This window comes from Leucoraja erinacea, chromosome 24 (genome assembly GCF_028641065.1).
Source record: "Leucoraja erinacea ecotype New England chromosome 24, Leri_hhj_1, whole genome shotgun sequence".
NCBI lineage: Eukaryota > Metazoa > Chordata > Chondrichthyes > Rajiformes > Rajidae > Leucoraja > Leucoraja erinaceus.
In genome coordinates, this window is record NC_073400.1 from 5,358,572 (window position 1) to 5,380,261 (window position 21,690).

Genomic DNA, 21,690 nt, shown 5'->3' on the forward strand with positions numbered 1-21,690 from the left:
AATAATGATTTTAACTCAATTAGCGATAACTCTATATTAGAACCAAATAAACATGAAGTTTTTTCCCCTATATATCAATGTTATTTTTTCTAACACAAAAAATCAGTCTGAAGAAGTGTCTGGGACTAAAACGTCACCCATTCCTTCTATCGAGAGATGCTGCCTGTCCCGCTGAGTTATTCCAGCATTTTGTGTATCTTCAAGAATTTCTTTCAGATCAGTAAGCAATAAATGACTCCTATTAATTAATATTAGTAATTGGTTCAATGACATGATACCATCTGTAATTATGGATTCAGCAAACAATATTATTTTGCATTCATTATTAATGAACTTGGAAACAAATAAAACAGAACTTAAAATTAAGAAATCTATCTCTGCTAATGCCAATAGCCAATAACCCTTCGTTTAAACCCTCAACTATAGATAAATCATTTACACAATGGGAAAGAACGGGAATCAAAACGCTCGGAGACCTGTATGAATCAGGGAAATTATTACCATTTCAACAATTACAACTGAAATATAACTTGAAAAATAATCAATATTTTAAATATCTTCAAACCCGTGATTATCTGAAAAAATATACAAAAGACTATTATAATATGCCCCCAGACTTATTAGATGAAGCCATGAAGATAGGCTGAATCAGCAAATTAATATCATACTTATATAATATTATATTGAATATAGAAATACCTACAACGGATAATATTAGAAGAGATTGGGAACAAGAATTAGCTATAAAAATTTCAAAAGAGAGCTGGGATAAACACTTACTATATGTGCATAAATGCTCGATCAACATACGACATACTCTAATCCAATATAAAACATTACACAGACTATATTATTCAAAAACTAAAATAAATAAACTCTTCCCCAATGTCTCACACACTTGTGATAAATGTCAGGTACAAGAAGCTAACATAGCGCACTCTTTTGTTTTCTGTATAAAAATTCAAAAATTCTGGAACGAAATATTTGAAATCTTTACAAAATTATTTAAAACAAAACTACTACCCAGAGTAGAATGGATCATTTTTGGAATATCGGAAGGTAACCCTGAATTAAATATGTTTCAAAAGAACTTACTTAATTATGGGCTAATAATCGGAAAAAAGCTTATACTTAAATTTTGGAAAAATGCTCCAATACCAACAACAAAAATGTGGATTTCAAACATGTTCGAAACATTACACTTGGAAGAGATGAGACTCCTCCTAGCAGGTAAAGCAGATCAATTCCAAAAGACGTGGTCTGCATTTATGGAATTATTACAAGCTAAGGTGCAATAATAAGTTAAAATATAAAGGCTATCAGGACCGGGTAATGGGGGGTATAACATATATTTTTAATAAAAATATGGTTGGTATATCCTTTTTTGCAGAGTTTTGTGTTACAATAGAGCGACTGATTTTCCTTTTTTCCTTTTTTTTCTTTTCTTTCTAGGGTCTTAATTATTTTCTTTGCTTCCTTCTGTAATTCCTTCCCTAAGGGGTTCTTTTCTCCCCACACTTTCCTGCACCTTCACGATTCTTGCTTACTTTTCTTACTTCTTTTATTTCTTTCTCTTTTAAAGCTCAAAAAATGAAGTGGTACAACATAATGTAATAAGATATATGCGATGTATTAATGTGATTTACTGTACTGCTAATAAAAATAAAATTAAAAAAAAATAAAAATTATTAATGCAGTTGCTCATTGATAGTTTTTTTCTATTGATAACTATTCCTTAAATCAATTCATGCCCTGTACCAATAATATAAGGATCTTCAATCATTAATAACATGTTATATCAATAGATGGATGTTACAATGAATAATTATAACATTCACATCAATAACTAATATCTGCCCATCAATAATTAAAGCCTTGAGATCAATGCAAGGAAATTAATGAATTTCGCCAATAATTAATAGGTATTCTTCAAAAATTAATCCATTTGCTTAATAATTAATTATTTTCCATCAATTATTAATCTTATTACTTCATGAATTGCTCTTACATTAATAACTAACTTTCCTACACTACGACACACAGCGATAAATGTGAAAAAGATTGAAAGGATGAAAAAGAAAACAACCTTTTGCTGAATGGTTGACAAATTATAAATTCCTGGCTGCCCCGTCAAACATTGGCCGCAGGGCTATTTATCTGTGAATTTATGCATAACAATAGGACTCATTCTTAAACTGTATCTGCTTCTCTGGGAAAGGTTTGCCTATCATCTACTCACCATCCTGCCGCATCGGTTATTGTGGAGATTCATCAGTGCCCTGGCATCTTTCTCCTTCTTCTCCTTAGCATCTACGAAGGCCTTGGAGAACTTGATTCCGTAGTTGATGTTGTCACTGCAGCCTCCCCAGTCAAATTCCCCTCTCAGGTCCCGGGCCTTGCCCCTCTTGCGTGGGTCACAGCCACAGGTATTCAGGTCCCCTTGGCTACAGGCCCGTGTGAGAGCATACACAACCCCAGCAGACGATATGGCATAGACAAAAGCAGCCTCTCTGCTACCTGGAGGAGAAAGGAAGGAACGATGTGAGGATAGCTAGAATCGGACCGCAACAATCCCGCGCAGCAAGGTGGAGGAACAATTAGTCCTGGTTTGGTTCTCTTTTTATTATTCACATAGGAGCAGCATTAGCAATGTCAGTATATCCCTAGCTGTCCTTGAGTAGATTGGGGTGGTCTTCTTGAACTGTTGCCATCAGTTGGGTGATCTGGTCCAGCTGGTTACAATGTTAATATGGTTTGACGGACCAGAGATGGTAAAGTTACCTCTAACAGGGGAGGAATAAAAAACTAAGAAGATATAAGGTTACAGATCACATATAAACCCTGGTCTGATGTCAGATCAGAAGCTGTCATTGTTTAGTCAGTGAAGCTATTAAGATTGAGTTTTTTTAATTTGGTACCAGTGGACACTTGTTGTAAGATTATTGACCCAAATATTATGTTGGTCAATAATTACACATGACGTTTGGCCTGTTGTGTACTTCTACCTGGTTTTGCTTTGTGAATTGGAACTACAGTATGCGTGGAGCATATTGCAGCATTGATATAACTGAGCAAAGCTCAAAGTGCAGGAAGAACTCAGTGGGTCAGGCAGCATTTTTGGAGGGAAGGGAGAGGTGGCGTTTCGGGTCAGGATCCTTCTTCAGACTTGAAATGTCACCAGTCCATTCCCTTCACAGATGTTGCCTGACCTGCTGAGTTTCTCCCACATTTTCTGTTTTGCTCAAGATTCCAGCATCTACTTTTCCTTATGTCTCCAGTGATCTCAATGGATTGGATCAAGGTGCTGAATGGTTTTTATCTTGTTCCTAGATTGCAATATTGGCAGGTTTCTTTTGTTTTGTTGCATCTACAAGCAGAGAGACAAAAGTAGACTATACATACAGCTTCTTTATTGAAGACTGTAACTTTCAAATAATGTAATTTTTCTGCAGTCATACTGTGGTTATAGAAATCAAATCTTAAAGGTAACTCCAACACATACACTATAATACTTTGATAAGATTCTACAATACTGTTAGGTTGTGAATTCTAGGATTTTTTTACACAACAAGATGTTGAATGGCTTGGAGGAAAACACAGGTGAGGTAATTGAGAGGCCAATGACCTGTAATATTAACTCTGCTCTCCTTCCACAGATGCTGCCTGACCTGCCGGGTATTTCCAGCATTTTCTGTTTTTATTTTAGACGCGATGATGTTTCCTTGCACCTGCTGCCCTTGGCGACAGAGGTCGGAGATTTGAGAGGTGCGGCCAATAAGGCCCTGAGAGAGGGAGGTGAAACATTCACAGTGATAGCTGGATTACACTGCAAGGTTGTGGCCAATGTGAACCAGTTCTCCATTCTCATTCTCCACATTGTGCCGTGCATTTTTAGCAGGCTGGAGGACAATTTATTGGGGCTGAAGTAGGAGACAGAGACCCGCGGAAGGGATACCGTTTCTTCTCTCTGTTTAAACTTGACCAGCAGCGAGTTCAACATTGTTCTTAAAGTCAAAAATAAAAGAATTGACTGCCATCAGCAGCCAGTGAACAGAACATCACGCACACAGGCCAACTATCCCTGGGAAGTGTGATAAAGGCGCCTGCAATGTAACTCATTATTATTTATTCATATCTTTGAGGATCTGGGCCATCGTTGACAAGGCCAGCATTCACTCCCTGTCCCTCATTGCCTTTGACCTTGCTAGTCAATGCAGATTTAACCACATTGGTGCAATATGAAGTCATAGAACAGCATTCATGAACCTTATGGATTTTTACATTGTTATGTGATTATTTTTCAAAATAAAATTTCCGTATTATTAATTGGAATGAAGTAGCACAGCTGCCAAGGTTGGATTTTTGAACACTGACATTTAGCGTGTTAAAATTGGATTTCTCGTCCTATAACCATAGAACTAACACTATATCCACTCTTTGCATTAAATTCAGGGATAGATTCAAGATCTTTCAGCAGGGAAGCAGAGGACAGCCGCTAATGGTTAAAACTGGAACCACAAGCACATCTATAACCGGAAATGTTTAATAGAATTTCTTTTAAACGGCGCTTATCCTGGGGCATTAGAGAAATTTATTTTCATTCCATTCATCCCACACGCAGACTTTTACCATTTATTTTCTCATGAAGGGTGTCAAGTTGCACTTACATAATTTATGGAAGGCATCTAACTGTTAACATAGACGCGTAAACAGCAGTAAATCTGTGGCAGTCCCTCATTCACCAAGAGACACGTTATGTCACGGACTGATTTCACATCACATTCTGGGCTTTGCTGTACTGTGCTAACGCTATTATTTCACCCAGTTCCTCTCTCACGGTATTTCAGCCTCATTCTCTCTCTTTATTCATTAGCAGGATTGCTGGGAAGGCTGACGTTTATTGTCCATCCTTCATTGCCTTTGGGAAAGTGGCAGTGAGCCACCATCCATCCATCCATTGTATTTCATCTGGTGAGGATATGCCCACAGTGAAAAGGGAGTTCCAGGATTTAGACTGCAGGATAATGACAGAAGAATGATATATTTCCAAGTCAGCGTGGTGTGCAGCATGTCATGGTAATCCCATGTTCTGCTTTGTTAGGTCTGGAGGTTACAGGGTTGGTGAGTTCTGCAAGAAGCCATGGGGAGTTGCTGCAGTGCATTGTGTAGATGGTGCACAGTGTAGTCATGGTGCATCAGTGGTGAAAAGAGTTCATGTTGAGGGTGTGAATCATTCCTGCCTGCTTCTCAGTTCCTGGAGCCTCTATCCTGGTCGATAGCTCTTTGAAAACAAGGCTCAGCCACTGAAGCAGTTCGCAAAAGCTTCCTGTTTCACATCTTCCCATCTCCCTGACTCGCATTATCCTGCATTCCTGATCTAATTCACGTGCCTTTCACGGAAACAATAACTGATCTTGCAGCTTCCAGAAAGCCTTCTACAAAATTAATGGTACAGTCCGTTTTGCAGTTTACTTTTAGGGAACATTTGGTGTTTTCCCTTTTCTCACTGAACGTGCCTCGCATAACCTGGCATCTATCTGTAGATACCTCACTCTGCCATTCTAAACTTGTTTGTGAAGACAATGGATGACTGGCTGTAAGCTTTTTGATCGCAAGGAACATTGATTTCAAAGCCACAGGTTGTCCTCACCTGACCCAGCATCTGCCATACGTTCTCGTCATCTGTGGTCATTGGCTAATCATGGGGTATATTCGAAACCACAGTGAGAGTAATCAAGGGGGGAGGGGGATTGGGGGGGGGGGGGGGGGAGGTTCTGTGGAACTAAATATTGATTCATTCAAATGTAAGTCGTCAGATTTCTCTCAGATAATAACATGTTGGAATACAGAAGAGGAGTAAGTTGAGATGTCATCATAATTATAATCCATGTATGTGCTTTGTGCCTGTGGTTGATTAGTCTGGGTGTCAAGGGTTATGGGGAGAAGGCAGGAAAATGGGGTTAGGAGGGAGAGACAGATCAGCCATGATTGAATGGCGGAGTAGACTTGATGGGCTGATTGGCCTGATTCTGCTCCTACCATTCATGACCTTATGACCTATTAATAGTGTGGGTTTGTTGAAGACATTGGTCGCAATGATTAATAAGGTGTTTACAAAGGCAACCTCTTCATTGTCTGGAGATCTGCCCCGAATGAACACAGAAGGGATGGGTGTGGTGTTCAAGGGAGGAAGCATGAATGGTGTTGATGCATTACAAGGGAATGTGTTGAACGGATGGTGCATTGAATGTGGAGAATGACATATATATTCCTGGTTGTGTTCACTCTATGTATTATGAATAAAATATTTTTCTGGTAAAAAGAACGAAGGTGTTTTGTAAGGGAAAGAAGCGGAAGGATTGGTGAAGGAATTTCAGATATTAGATCCTTGGCAACTGAAGGCAAGTGGTGGATGTACAGGGAGAGAGATAGTTGAGGCTTTGGAAATACGCATGGCTTGAGAAAGCTGCAGGGAGAGGGGACGATAGGGCCATGGAAGATTTGAAAACAAAAATTTGAATTCTGAAACTTTCCATACCTTAAAATATCCTCCGAGACAAAAGACTATCAATATCAGGACTAAACATTCCAACTGACTCCCAATATCCACAGCATCTTGGAGCTGGAATCTCCAGATGCACATCCTCCATTCTGTGAAAAAATGCTTTAAATCCTGAAAGATTTAATTCCAATACCCCCCCAATTCACTTTCACCCTCTAAGGAAATAATCAACACCGCTGAATCTCTTTATCAATTTGATTAACTGGAACTCGCATTATACTATGTGTAGGAAGGAACTGCAGATGCTGGTTTACACCAAAGATAGACACACAATGCTGGGGTAACTCAGCAGGACAGGCAGCATCTCTGGAGAGAAGGAATGGGTGCAGTTTCGGGTCTGAAGAAGGGTCTCAAACCGAGACGTCACCCATTCCTTCTCTCTGGATATGTTGCATGTCCTGCTGAGTTACCCCAGCATTTGTGTCTATTTTCATTATACTATGTTAGTTGTGGCCATGATTGGAAATAGCAACCGTAAGATATAGAGTGATGAGAAGGGGGTGGGGGGATGGGGGGGGGGGGGGGGGGGGGGGGGGGGGGGGGGGGGGGGGGGGGAGGGGTCTGGATTAGCGCTGGGGTAGAAATAAAGCCTTTTCCTTCACAGTTTCTGACAGGGACCTATGCAAATAATTTCAACTAGTCACAGCTTGAATTATCTCTGTTTGACTTTTCACCAGTTTGCCTCTGGAAATATTTATATCTTCTTATTACTGTTTACACATCTCGACACAGAGGCATGCTCCAACCAGTGACTTGAGGAGATGAGCCCGCTGCCTGAACTCTTGTAAAACTCTTGCCCTGTTCACATATGTTTACGTAGCGATGAAAACACAGTTGTTGATCAAAACAGCTCTGATGGAACATTCATATTTTCCCTGGACTTATCCATACATGGAACCAAATCCTTGTGCCTCTGCAGTTTCCACTTGAAAACAACATCATGCTGCTGGGGTCCAGATGTAAATGAAACAATATTTTAATTTATATAATCCCCTTATGACACTGAATGTCATTTAAAGCAATAAAGGACTTTTTGAGTGAAGTCGCTTCTGTTAAGTAGGAAATATTGAGGTCACTTTGTACGGAGCAAGATTTCTTAGACAGCAACCCTCATAATGGCCTGATAATGGCCTCACATGAGACAGCAAACTGATGGTGCATGGGTGGTATTGGGCATGGCTGGTTAGTGCTTGGCCTTCCTGCTGCTATGTTCCATCATAAACAGTCCACACACCCAGTCCACACACACGCACAAACATCATTTCTGTAGGCAGGCACAAAATGCTGGAGTGACTCAGTGGGGCAGGCAGCATCTCTGGAGAGAGACGTTTCAGTCGAGACCCTTCAGTCCAAAGAGACCCTTCTTCCGTCTGAAGGGTCCCGCTGAGTTGCTCCAGCATTTTGTGTCACCCTTAGATGTAAACCAGCATCTGCAGTTCCTTCCTACACATCATTTCTGTAGAATTAGTTAATGGAAATCAAGGCCTAGATCATAAGGGTCGTTAGGTCATAAGGGATAGGAGTATGCTGCACGACCCACTGATTTTCTCCAGCACCTCTCATTATTTTATTTATGATGAAAATCAAATAGATCATGGGTAACGTGCCATGGGTTGCTCAGGTGGCAGAATTGAGAGACACTTGTTGAGTGATGAGGAGATGTGGACTAGGAGCTTGGGGAATAGAGTCTTGTCAAAAGATTGTGTCAGGACATTGGATTAATTGGACATTGCTCATGTCGAGAGAGGAGATATATGAGCACAAGGAGTGGAAGGGAGACTGGGAGTGTGATCTAACTGGGGTCTGAAGATTGGGGCATTGGGTACATATCACACTGTCCGTGAATGATATCAGCAAAGAGGTTTAGAAATGAGAGCAAGTTACAACGTTAAAGAGGACTATCCTTTGAAAAGACCTAATGGCCATCATTGTATGTGTCTGAAGCCGGCCTCTACTGCCCTGGACCTGATCAGTGTCTGTGGCATTTCCTATGCTGCTTACAGACTAGTTATGTGAAAATGAATTTTTTGCAAGTAACATCAAAATGTGTGTTGCACATTGATTGAGATGACTAGGAGTGCCAGTGGCCTCCGTGCATTGTGCCAAATAAATAAAGGACACACAAGTAGTTTTGGGGGCTGCATGTTAAGGACACATTAAGGATGCAATTAAGCATTTTGACCAGGACACCTGCAGAAGCATAAGAACATTAAAAACCAAAGCCAGAGTAGGAAAATTCACCCTAATTTGAGGAAGGACATTCTGGCTATTGAGGGAGTGCAGCGTAGGTTTACAAGGTTAATTCCCGGGATGGCGGGACTGTCATATGCTGAGAGAATGGAGCAGCTGGGCTTGTACACTCTGGAGTTTAGAAGGATGAGAGGATATCTCATTGAAACATACAAGAAACATACGCTAGAGGCAAGAAACATGTTCCCGATGTTGGGGGAGTTAAGAACCAGGGGCCACAGTTTAAGAATAAGGAGTAAGCCATTTAGAATGGAGAAGAGGAAACACTTTTTCCTCACAGAGAGTGGTGAGTCTGTGGAATTCTCTGCCTCAGAGGGTGGAGGAGGCGGGTTCTCTGGATGCTTTCAAGAGAGAGCTAGATGGGGTTCTTAAAAATAGCAGAGTCAGGGGGTATGGGGAGAAGGCAGGAACGGGGTACTGATTGGGGATGATCAGCCATGATCACATTGAATGGCGGTGCTGGCTCAAAGGGCCAAATGGCCTACTCCTGCACCTATTGTCTATTGTCTATTATTATTATCTAAAATTGACCCCTTGAGCTTGCTACGCCATTCTATAAGGTCCAATCTTGGTTTCACCACCATTTCCCCACTCTCTCCCCATAATCCTTGACTCTCTTGAAGTTCAAGCATTTCCACCTCAAAAATATTCAATGACTGTCTTCACACTCTCAGGGGCAAGAATTCCAATGATTCACAAAACACTGAAAGAACAAATCTGCATCATTTCCATCTTAAACGGAACATCACCTATTCTAAAACTGTCTGTTATTTCTAGATAGTCTCATTAGGGATATATCCTCTAACATTCACCCCCTCAGAATCTTACGCTTTTCTATAAAATCATGTTGTGTTATTTGCCTAACTTTCAGTGAGTATAGTCCCAACCTCTCTAATACTTCAATCTCTTCATCACAGGAATCATCCCTATGAACCTTCCTGCACTGCTCTAATGCATGTTGTACAGGGCTCTGGTGAGACCACATCTGGAGTATTGCATGCAGTGTTGGTCTCCTAACTTGAGAACGGACATACTGTTCACGAGGTTAATCCCCGGGATGGCGGGACTGTCATGTGAGGAAAGATTGGAAAGACTGGGCTTGTATTCACTGGAATTTAGAAGGATGAGAGGGAATCTGAGAGAAACATAAAATTATCAAAGGACTGGACAAGCTAGATGCAGGAAACATGTTCCCAATGTTTTGGAAGTCCAGAACTAGGGGGCCACAGTCTAAGAATAAAGGGAAGGCCATTTAAAACTGAGATGAGAAAAAAGTTTTCACCCAAAGAGTTGTGAATTTGTGGAATTCTCGGCCGCAGAAGGCAGTGGAGGCCAATTCACTGGATGAATTTAAAAGAGAGTTAGATAGAGCTCTTGGGGCTAGCGGAATCAAGGGTTATGAGGAGAAGGCAGGCACGAGTTACTGATTGTGGATGATCAGCCATGATCACAATGAATGATGGTGCTGGCTCGAAGGGCTGAATGGCCTACTCCTACTTCTATGTTTCTATGTATCCTTCCGTGAACATGGACATCAAAACAATGCACAGCACTTCAGATTTGGTATCTATACTTTTAAACTCTATAGCTATTGTAATAAAAGCCAGTATTACATAAGCCTTCCTGATTATTTGCTGTCCCTGTACAATATATAAGTACATACATACATCAATAAAGAAAAAAAAAGAGACACAATGTAGTATATAGACTATGCAGGAAGGAACTACAGATGCTGGTTAAACCGAAGATAGCCACAAAAAGCTGGAGTAACTCAGCGGTTCAGACAGCATCCCTGGAGAAAATCTATTCCTTTTCTCCAGAGATGCTGTCTGACCCCCTGAGTTACTCCAGCTTTTTGTGTCTACCTGTAATATATAGTCTTACAGCTAGAATAAAGTACAGATAAAATAGTGCAAGGACTGTAATGGGATAGATTGAGAGATCAAGAATTTATCTTGAATTATACTGCAACATTTTGTGGTCTCTTTGTTCTTAATATTTCCTTCCAAAGTGGATAACCACATATTTTCTTCCATTCATATTATGTTCCATCTACGCACTCCCTTGTATCAGTTTGCAGTCTCTTTGTGTCTTACTTACAACTTGTTAACCCAACTATCTTCATACCATGAACAGATCAGGTTACATTACACTTGCTCCCTCACTCACATCATTAAAATGGACTGTACGCAGTTAAAGCTCCAGCATTGATTCCTGTGGGACCCCATTAGCTGTTCATGTTTAATCCAACAATGACCAATTTATCTTGATTTTCTGTATTTTGTTCATTACTCAATCTTGTACCCATGCCAATATTTTACTCGTAACCCTGCACGCTCTTAACTATTTATGTAAACATTTATGTGACACCATGCCAAATAGCTTATATACCCTACATCTACTAGCTTACCTTTATCTATCCTGTTTGTTACATAGTGTCCATGCTGATCACCTATCAATAGTGTGTTCCAGATGGCAAACAATTACTGGGTGAAAAATATTATTTATTCAGACTAACTCGTTTACTCCTGAGTGTAAGGTTTTGCTCGTGGGTGTTAGATGCGTCTGTCAAGGGCCTGTCCCACTAACATGACTTTTCAGCAACTGTATTCGACCTTCAAGATCGCCTGAAAGGACTCGAGCTGGATCGACCGTCAGCACACACACACACACACACACACACACACACACCACACACACACACACACACACACACACACACACACACACACACACACACACACACACACACACACACACACACACACACACACACACACACACACACACACACACACACACACACACACACACACACACACACACACACACACACACACACACACACACACACACACACACACACACACACACACACACATATACACACACACACACACACACACACACATACACACACACACACACACACACACACACACACACACACACACACACATATACACACACACACACACACACACACACACACACACACACACACACACACATATACACACACACACACACACACACACACACACACACATATATACACATACACACACACATATATACACACACACACACATATACATACACACACACACATATACACACAAACACATATTCACACACCCGCACGCACACACACACACACACACACACACACACACACGCACACACACACACACACACACACACGCACGCACGCACGCACGCACGCACGCACACACACACACACACACATTGCAAAGGCCGGGGCCAGGGAAAGCGGGGGAGCGCTGTCTGAAATTCACACCCGCGATGAACAGGAAGGTAAAAGACGGCTGGCACAGTGTACGGTAAGTCCTTTAGTGAGCGCGGAGGGGAGGGGGAGGAGGAAAGGAGGGGAAGGGAAGAGAAGGGGAGAGAGAAAGGGAGAGCGAAGGGGAGGGAAGGGGAGGCGAAGGAGAGGAGACACTTTTAAGAAGCCAGCCAACTTTTAATAAGGTTTAGCAGGCATTTAACCTACCGGTTGGTTTTTCTTGGTTCCGAAAACTCCAATGAGCCAATTAAAATGCACAGTCAGTGAAGGAGATTGCCTACGGCTGCCCTCGACTGCCTGTAACTACATAGCGACCCCACTCCACTGCACTACGAGTTCAAAAGAACCATGCCGACCAATATTTACTCGCGGAAAAGTTTTCAGTATGCGGGAAATTCCCTCGAGCATGAAGGAGAGTTCCAGTGACCTCCTAGGACCACGTGTCGACCATTCTGCCAGTTTGAGTCCAGCTCAATCTCTTCTAAACTCGCAAATTAGGTCCCCGCAGTGGGACAGCCCCTTTATCATGAAAGGTTGCTCACTCTCCAGCTTATCAGTGCCCCTCATATTTTCTGCACCTACATCAGATCCTCCTCTGCCAAACCCAATCACTCCATGGTCTCTTGGGAACTGGAAGGTCCATCCTTGGTCTGCATCCTGGTAAATCTCCTCCGCACCCTGCACAGTGGAGTTATGTAGTTCATGCAATGTGCTATTCAGAACACATGCAATATTCCAGTTACAGCCTTTGCCGTGATGTCTATGCTGTTATATTATATGCTGCAGGGCAATGAAGGCCAGCACCCCAGATCTTTCACATCCATCTGAAAGAGCGGATACGGCCAACAGGGAACTCAAACAGTGCAGCACTTGCATTGAAAGGTGACTGTCTGGGGTTTCACACCAATCTTTACAGAGCCGAGTCTGAACGAAGAACCTACTGACTAAAAAGCATCTGTGTTACCAGCTGAATCAAAGCTAATAGATGATGCTAGTTTATTACCTGTGAAGGAACTGATTGAGGATCAGTTCTCTTAGTGTGAAGATTCATGCTGTGGACAAGTCTCACAGCTGATAGATTGTCCTGCCCTCAGTATTCCTGGCATCATGTGAAGATTTCCTGCAATTTAAGGAGCCCTATCTGCATATGAAATGTCTTTCTATTCTGGATATTGCCTCTGTTAATTATAATAAAACTAACGTCCATGGGCAAGTGATTGTTGGCTTGATGGGTCGAATAAAGCAGGACATTTTGTTTCCTTTGAGGCACTGAGTAACTACTGTTAGTAACAGGAATCTACAGCCCAGTGATTGACCATTGACTTTAACAATGCTGCACGCTGCATCAGTTTCCTCCCTCGCCTTGTTGTGTAACATAGTGAAATAACCTTTGGTCCACTCTCTTCCCCCTGTTTATCTAGCTTGCTACTAAAGGCGTCTACATCTGTTTCACAAATACTCATTGCAGCAGTATGTTCTCCATTCCCCCTGCTCCACCATTCTCCACGTGAAGAAGTTGCTTTTGAAAGTAACGCACAAACTTTTCCGCACTGACTATTCAACAGAAGACATTCTGGATAGATACTGGGGGGTATCGCCCTGCTCACTAGTTCCTGTGAGGGGAACTTCCACTTCATTCTCCATAGCAGTGTGTATGTCTGTGTCTGTGTGTGGCATCACTTTAATTCACAATTTTTGGCTTTCCAGAAGTAATTTCCAGGAATTGGCGTGATGGCAAGTACTCAGCGCCTCACAGCTCATGAGCAAAGCTGACATTCTGCAGGCTGTTGGCTTGCTGTTGCACCACTTAAAATGCACAGACAGCAATTCCAGCCAAGGATCTGTGCATTTTGCGTTTAACTGCAGGAGATCTGCGGCAGTGTGCGGAATGAACAGCGCTCAGTGGGGTTACAGTCTCTGGAGCTGAGCCCCTGAATTACAGGAGGAATGCGTATTGTAAGGGAGAAGCTGCTGGAAGAGGAAGGAATGCAGAGCGGGAATAAAGGAAAGGAAGGAAAAGACTTGCATTTATGAACTTTCATCTCACTTGCTCATGCAATTGTGCTCAAGAATAATTCATTATTTTTCTAATTTTACTAATGAGAACACTCTCACATGGAGGTCGTCTTTGACCTTGGTGATGTGAGATACAATCACTAATTCTGGTTCTTCCTCTTCTTGATAGGTAGCACCATGAACAATGATGAGACGGAGTACAGAAAGGAGATAGCGGACTTAGTGATACGGTGTCAGGGAAACGACGTCTCCCTCAATGTCAGCAAGACAAAAGAGTTAGTTGTTGACTTCGGGAAGCATGGTGGTACATTCCCCATCACCATCGATGTGGATGTGGAATGATCTGCCATGGACCAATGATCTGCCATGGACCACCCACATCGATGCAACAGCCAAGAAGACACACCAATGCCTCTACTTCCCGAGGAGACTGAGGAAATTCGGCATGTCCCCAGTGACTCTGTCTCATTAACGTCTGCAGATGCTCCATGTCGGGTTGCATCACAGCTTGGTTTGAGAACGGCTCTGCCCAAGACTGGAAGAAATTGCAGAGAGTTGTTGATGTAGCCCCGTCAGTCCATCACACAGACCAGATTTCTCACCACTGCCTCCATCTACACTTCACGCTGCCTCGGGAAAAGCAGCCAAAATAATCAAAGACTAGTCCCACTCTGGTCAAGCCTTCCTTTCCCTGCTCCCATCTGGCAGACGTTACAGAAGGTTGAAAGCACGCACCACCACACCGAGGAACAGCTTCTTCCCTTTGTTATAAAGCTTCTGAACGGTCATTCCATAATATAGGATACCGTTTGCTTCACCTCCTCCACATTGAGGGCATTGTACTTTGTCTAAGGAACTGATGCGCTACAAAGCTGAGAACTCTATTCTACACTCTGTATCTTCCCCATTGCTCTATCTATTGTACTGGAGTTTGAACCTTATTATATCTATGTATGTTATATCTGATCTTTGGATAGCATGCAAAACAAAGCTTTCAGATGTGCCTTGGTACACATAACATTAATAAACCTAAACATAAATCTGCTTTTCTCCTCCTTCACCTCCACCGTCATCTCATCACTCACCTTTTGGGTCCCTATCTTGCCCCAATCCTGTCCGCATCTATACACCGTCCCTCCCTCTGGCCCTACATTTCCCACCTTTCTTTCCTATCACATTCAAAGATCTGCAGCTCTTTGCATTCTTCACATATCATCCCCATTTCAGTAGGGATGGCACAGCGGTAGAGTTGCTGCCTTACAGCGCCAGAGACCCGCGTTTGATTCTGACTACGGGCGCTGTCTGTTAGGAGTTTGCACGTTCTCCCTGTGTCGGCGCGGGTTAACTCTGGTGCTCCGGTTTCGTCCCACATCCGAAAGGCGTGCAGGTTGGTAGTTAATTGGCTTCTGTAAATTGTCCTTAGTGTGTAGGATAGTAACTGGAGTCTGGGATGATCACTGGTCGGCGTGGATTCAATGGGCCGAAGGACCTATTTCTGTACTGTATCTCTAAAGTAGAGTCTAAAGAGTATCTTCACCTTTCTCACACCACCGTTTACATCTACCAATCAAACCCTCTTCATCTGGTCCCACCGATCACTTGCCAGTTCCTGCTCTTTCTACCAGCAATTATCCCTCGACTCCAGAAGCAAGGTCCTCATTTAAATGGTCATCTGTCCATTTCCCTCCACGGATGCCGCCTGGCCCACTGAGTGACTCCAGCAGATTGTTTTTGCAAGATTCCAGCACCTGCAGTCTCTTCTCTCTGCATTGGGGTCCTTATCTGTACTAATACTACTATTTAAATATAATTTATCATAACATCTGAGGAAGGACATTATTGCCATAGAGGGAGTGCAGAGACGGTTCACCAGACTGATTCCTGGGATGTCAGGACTGTCTTATGAAGAAAGACTGGATAGACTTGGTTTATACTCTCTAGAATTTAGAAGATTGAGAGGGGATCTTATAGAAACTTACAAAATTCTTTAAGGGGTTGGACAGGCTAGATGCAGGAAGATTGTTCCCGATGTTGGGGAAGTCCAGGACAAGGGGTCACAGCTTAAGGATAAAGGGGAAATCCTTTAAAACCGAGATGAGAAGAACTTTTTTCACACAGAGAGTGGTGAATCTCTGGAACTCTCTGCCACAGAGGGTAGTTGAGGCCAGTTCATTGGCTATATTTAAGAGGGAGTTAGATGTGGCCCTTGTGGCTAAGGGGATCAGGGGGTATGGAGAGAAGGCAGGTACAGGATACTGAGTTGGATGATCAGCCATGATAATATTGAATGGCGGTGCAGGCTCGAAGGACCGAATGGCCTACTCCTGCACCTAATTTCTATGTTTCTATGTTTCTATAACATAGGCAAACATGACAGTGAACATGAGCTAATTGTATTTATTTAATTCTTAATGTATTCATTTGACAATGCCACAGGACAATGAGCTAAATGACCAAAGAGTTTTGGTAGGAACTGCAGATGCTGGTTTAAACGGAAGATAGACACAAAAGGCTGGAGTAACTTGGCGGGACAGGCAGCATCTCTGGAGAGAAGGAATGGGTGCGTTTCAAGTCGAGACCTTCTTCAGTCCTTTTCCTTTTCTTCAGAGAAGCTGTCCGACTCCTCCGAGCTATTCCAGCTTTTTGTGTCTAAATAACCAAAGAGCCTGTCTTGGTGATGTCTTAATACTAGTCCGTTTTAACTCATGCTTTGGACACTTTTACATCCACCTCCACACTCAGAGCAAGGTTGAACTTCTCATTCATAAGAAACCATCTTTGACGGAACTGTTTTTATTCATTAATGCTCCAAATCATCACGGATGCAAGTTAAATATTTTTTCTACAGATTTCCTCAGAAGAATTATTCTCTTCATGTCAAGAAAATGAACAGATTTTTATTATCTCGACAGACGGTTAAATGGCCTTTAATCCACCACATGCAGTTCAGATAATAATTGAACAAAACGAGCAACAAAAGTATGCAGTCATTGTCAATTTATAAAGGCACGGTATAATCGAGCCATAGGCTCATACAACATGGACCCAGGCCCTTTGGCCCAACTTTCCCATGCTGACCAAGATGCTTCCACCTGCGCACGTTTGGCCTATATCCCTCTAACCACTTTCTTATCCGTATACCTGTCCAAATGTCACGTAAATGTTATTATAGTACCATATGCCCACCACCCTTTGTGTGAAAAGGTTGCCCCGCAGGTTACTATTAAATCTTGGTGGATTCCCCTTTGCAGATATTCATCTTCTTTACTTGGAGACTCCAGAAAAATTCAGAAGGTTAGGAGACTACCCTAATTACCATTAAAAATTCGATTGAAATTTGCAATGGAATATGCTGAAAGTTATCATCTCCCACTGACATCATGAGGAAAATATGTGTCTACCATCAACTAGGCCAAAGGAACATTAAAATTGGCACGCTCCCCCTCTCACTTCTGCTGCTTTTCTTCCGTACCATTTGAAACCAGAAAAGTTTTCTTTGAAAAAAACTTACTACGTAACATTACTTTGCCAAATACAGTGTGGTCCCTGGCCAGGGTGCTACAGTTCCACCTGTGATGCCGGAATTGCTGCTGGCATTCCCGAATCCACTCCAAGGCTCCTTCCCCTATTGATTGCATGATGTCAGGATGCTTCTGACACAACTGCCGCTGCTTGTTCACCAGTCCTGGGATGTTGTCACAGATCACACGAGCTCCCAGAGCCCCAATATACCTGCGGGCGAGATCAGTTCAGTCAGATCACATAACTGCTTTAAAACAGCACCAATACAGTTTCAAATAAATTGCTGAAAATCAGACAATCGTGGAAAACAAAAATGCATATTCATTGCCATAGGAATGTTATGAATTAGCCCTGCTTCTGAACCCACACCTTATGCAAATGTTTTTTTGTAAATATCTATTGTATCTGATGTATTCAAGGGACAGTTGGATATAGCTCTTGGGGCTAGCGGAATCAAGGGATATGGGGAGAAAGCAGGAACGGGGTACTGATTGTGGATGATCAGCCATGATCATATCGAATGGCGGTGCTGGCTCGAAGGGCCGAATGGCCAGCACCTGCACCTATTTTCTACGTTTCTATGTTTTTATTCAGTTTTCCTTTGAAACATTCTATGCAATCTAATTTCCTTTCAGGCTGTGTGTTCCAGATCAATAGGTAACACAACTAGATAGAGTGGAAGTGAAGGCATATAATTAGCTTGCCTTCATTCATTGAGACATTGTGCTGAAGAGTGTAGGAAGGAAGGTGCTGGTTTAAACCGAAGATAGACACAAAATGCTGGAGTAACTCAGCGGGATAGGCAACATTTCTGGAGAGAAGGAATGGGTGACGTTTTGGGTCTGAAGAAGTGTCTCGATCCGAAACGTCACTCATTCCTTCTCCCCAGAGATGCTGCCTGGCCCACTGAGTTACTCCAGCATTTGATGTTTATCATTGAATTGAAGAATCATGAGCCATGATATGATTGTCTAATCTGAGAAGCCTCTGATGTCCCTGACAGTGGAATGGGCTCCAATTATTCGCTGCATGTATGTCCTTCATCATTTTTAATTTGACTTCTCCAGCCATTTAACCCTGTCCTGAGTGTTTAGGTTCAATTTTGACCATCAGTGGTGAAGGATGACGGTAGTGGATTAACTGGCCAACTGGACAGTGGATCCAGGACACGAGGGTGGCCAGTTTATCTTCACTCACTGATCTCCACTGGTACCAGGGAAAAGGTATTATCTTAAAGTTCTTAAGTCCTACCAACTACCATCTAGTCTTGCCTCCCATGCCACCTTATCAAGTAAGACCATTGGGCATGGGCTAACAAGCCTTGCATTCACCTTCCCCTTCACTCAGCAAAGATGATGTGACATGAGAGAATAATTATAGAACATAAAACATAAAACAGTACAGCACAGCAACAGACTCTTTGGCCCTTTATGTTTGTGTCGACCATGATGCCTATCTAAACTAATTCCATCTGCCAGCATATCCCCTCTATTCTCTGCCTGTTCATGTACCTGTATAAATGCCTCTTAAACATCGCTATGACATTTGCTTCCCCTCCATTGGCAGTGAGTCCCAGTCACCTCTGTGTAAAAACTTGGAAATGTCCTTTAAACTTGCCTTATCTCACCTTATGCCCTCTGCCCTCTCCAGTTGACAGCTGCCCTTGATGGTTCCACTGGGGAAAGCGCCTGTCCATTTATCTACACCCTATCCATGCCTGTCATAAATGTTACACCAATCTTGTCAACCCTCAGATAAGACAGGCCCTTTCCCCTCACCACACAACATTCAGTATCCTGGTGAAAGCCAGTGATGGGTTTAGAAACCAAGACCATTCTTCCAAGAGCCGTACGTGGGTTCATCATGTAGACATCATGAGGAAGGATCAGTTTTCCACATGTGTCCTTTCCTGGTGAGTGGAGGGCAAGGCAAGGGTCTACTTGCCCCATTAGAACCAATTTTCCCCATCTACCTTTGAAGCCAACAGCACAGAGATGTCATTCCACCCGTCTTCTATGCGTTGGGCCTCAGTCAGATGAATACCTGGATATGTGGGAGATTTTGTCACACCAAGTGTGGCTGTGTATAAAGTGTGCAATCAATGGGTGTGCACTCAATGGTGAAATACTGTCAGATCTTGGGGTGGGGGCTAGTTGGTTGGATGAGATTACTTGTGTGGGAAGGAACTGCAGATGTTGGTTTCAACCGGAGATAGGTACAAAAAGTTGAAGTAACTCAGCGGTACAGGCAGCATCTCTGGAGAAGGGGAATAGGTGACGTTTCGGGTCGAGGCCCTTCTTCCGACTGAGAGTCAGGGGAGAGTGAAATGGAAAAGATTACTTGTTGAAAGCTAGGGGCTGACAGAAAATAAAGTGATTTAAAACGAACCCTGACCCTTGGCTGGCAACCTCTCTGCAAGCTGCTCTCTCCAAAACCCCCACTCCAATTATTTAGAAGAGGGTGTGTGAAGCCGCCTCCTCTGGAAAGGGAAGAGACTCATGGAGCACAATGAAGCACGAGGCGTGTGCAGTGGCTGGCTGTCCGCTGCATGAATAAGAGCAATCCTTTGAGCAAGTTGTAGGAGTAGAATGAGGCCATTCGGCCCATCGAGTGTCCTCCGCCATTCAATCATGGCTGATCTTGTGGAGCTGTAGCTGAGGGGCAATTACAATGCCCGTGTTGTCAGCTGCTGCATGAGCGAGGCAGATGCCCCACCCCCCATCAGTCTGAAGAAGAGTTTCGGCCCGAAACGTCGCCTATTTTCTTCGCTCCATAGATGCTGCTGCACCCGCTGAGTTTCTCCAGCAATTTTGCGTACCTTCGATCTTCCAGCATCTGCAGTTCCTTCTTGGACACTTGTTCTCTCTCCTTGTTTGTTTCCTATTTATGAATCTCTGCTTCATGATGGACAACTGCGCCTCGTTCGCTGTAATCAGCGACAAAGCCGAATGATACGGTTCACATGATGCCAGTCACTTGCTTTTGTGAAATGTTGTTGTGAAATGCACCAGCTCTCATGAGGAGAAATTGGCCCCCTTAGTGGCTGCTGTCCCCTTCATTGATGTAATAATACAAACATTTTGTCTATAGTCGCTATGCCTTATAGTTTCAAGTGCTCATCTAAATCCTTCTTAAAAGTTTTTAGTTTTCCTGCCTTTTCCACACTCTCTAGAGTGTGATCCAGATTCTAACTGCCCCCTCATCCTTCTAAACTTCAACAAGTATAGACCTCCACTGGACCCTCTGCAGAGCCAGCACATCCTTCCAAATATAGTGCCCAAAATTGCCCACAATACTCCAAATGACAATAGACAACAGACAATAGCTGCAGGAGGAGGCCATTCGGCACTTCGAGTCAGCACCGCCATTCACTGTGATCATGGCTGATCATCCACAATCAGTACCCCTTCTCCCCATATCCCTTGACTCCACTATCTTTAAGAGCTCTATCTAACTCTCTCTTGAAAGCATCCAGAAAATCGGCCACCACTGCCTTCTGAGGCCAGAGAATTCCACAGCTTCACATCTCTCTGGATGAAAAAAGTTTTTCCTCATCTATGTTCTAAATGGCCTACCCCTTATTCTTAAACTGTGGCCCCTGGTTCTGGACTCCCCCAACATGTGGCCTGACCAGCGAAGCCTCTGCTTCTGCCTGATTCCCATGTCTTTGAGAATGTCTGTGTTTGAGAATCCATCACTCTTCGATCTGAATATGTTTGAAGCAACTGATTATCTAAGCAGTGTATTCCAAAGAGTGAGAACATTCTGAGTGCAGTCTTGTGTGCCTAGAAATTCTCTCCTGGTCTGGAGAGGGAGACACAATGGCAAGTGCTACTCTGCCTCTGAAATTCACTCTGTTGATACAAAGCATTGTGCTGTGAGGAAGGGTTCTTTCTGCTGTGGCCAACTAGCTGGTGTTTTATGCATGGGCCCAAATATTAAGCCTCGGTGTAAATACACAGTGTTATAAAACCTACCAATTAAATGTAACTTGTAAAACGCGTAAATTGTTTCCTAGTACAACTGATGACTA

At 42.9% G+C, this 21,690-nt stretch overlaps 1 protein-coding gene across 1 annotated transcript in view; it reads right to left on the reverse strand.

Annotated features, from left to right (window-relative positions):
• LOC129708591 (protein Wnt-2b-A) overlaps window positions 1-21,690 on the reverse strand; it is a 54,663-nt gene that overhangs the window by 28,874 nt on the left and 4,099 nt on the right. Inside the window, exons 2-3 of the mRNA XM_055654419.1 lie at window positions 17,647-17,867; window positions 2,240-2,517 (exon numbers count right to left, since the gene is read on the reverse strand). Coding sequence (XP_055510394.1) covers window positions 2,240-2,517; window positions 17,647-17,867 — 499 coding nt within the window. The remainder of the gene's footprint in view (window positions 1-2,239; window positions 2,518-17,646; window positions 17,868-21,690) is intronic.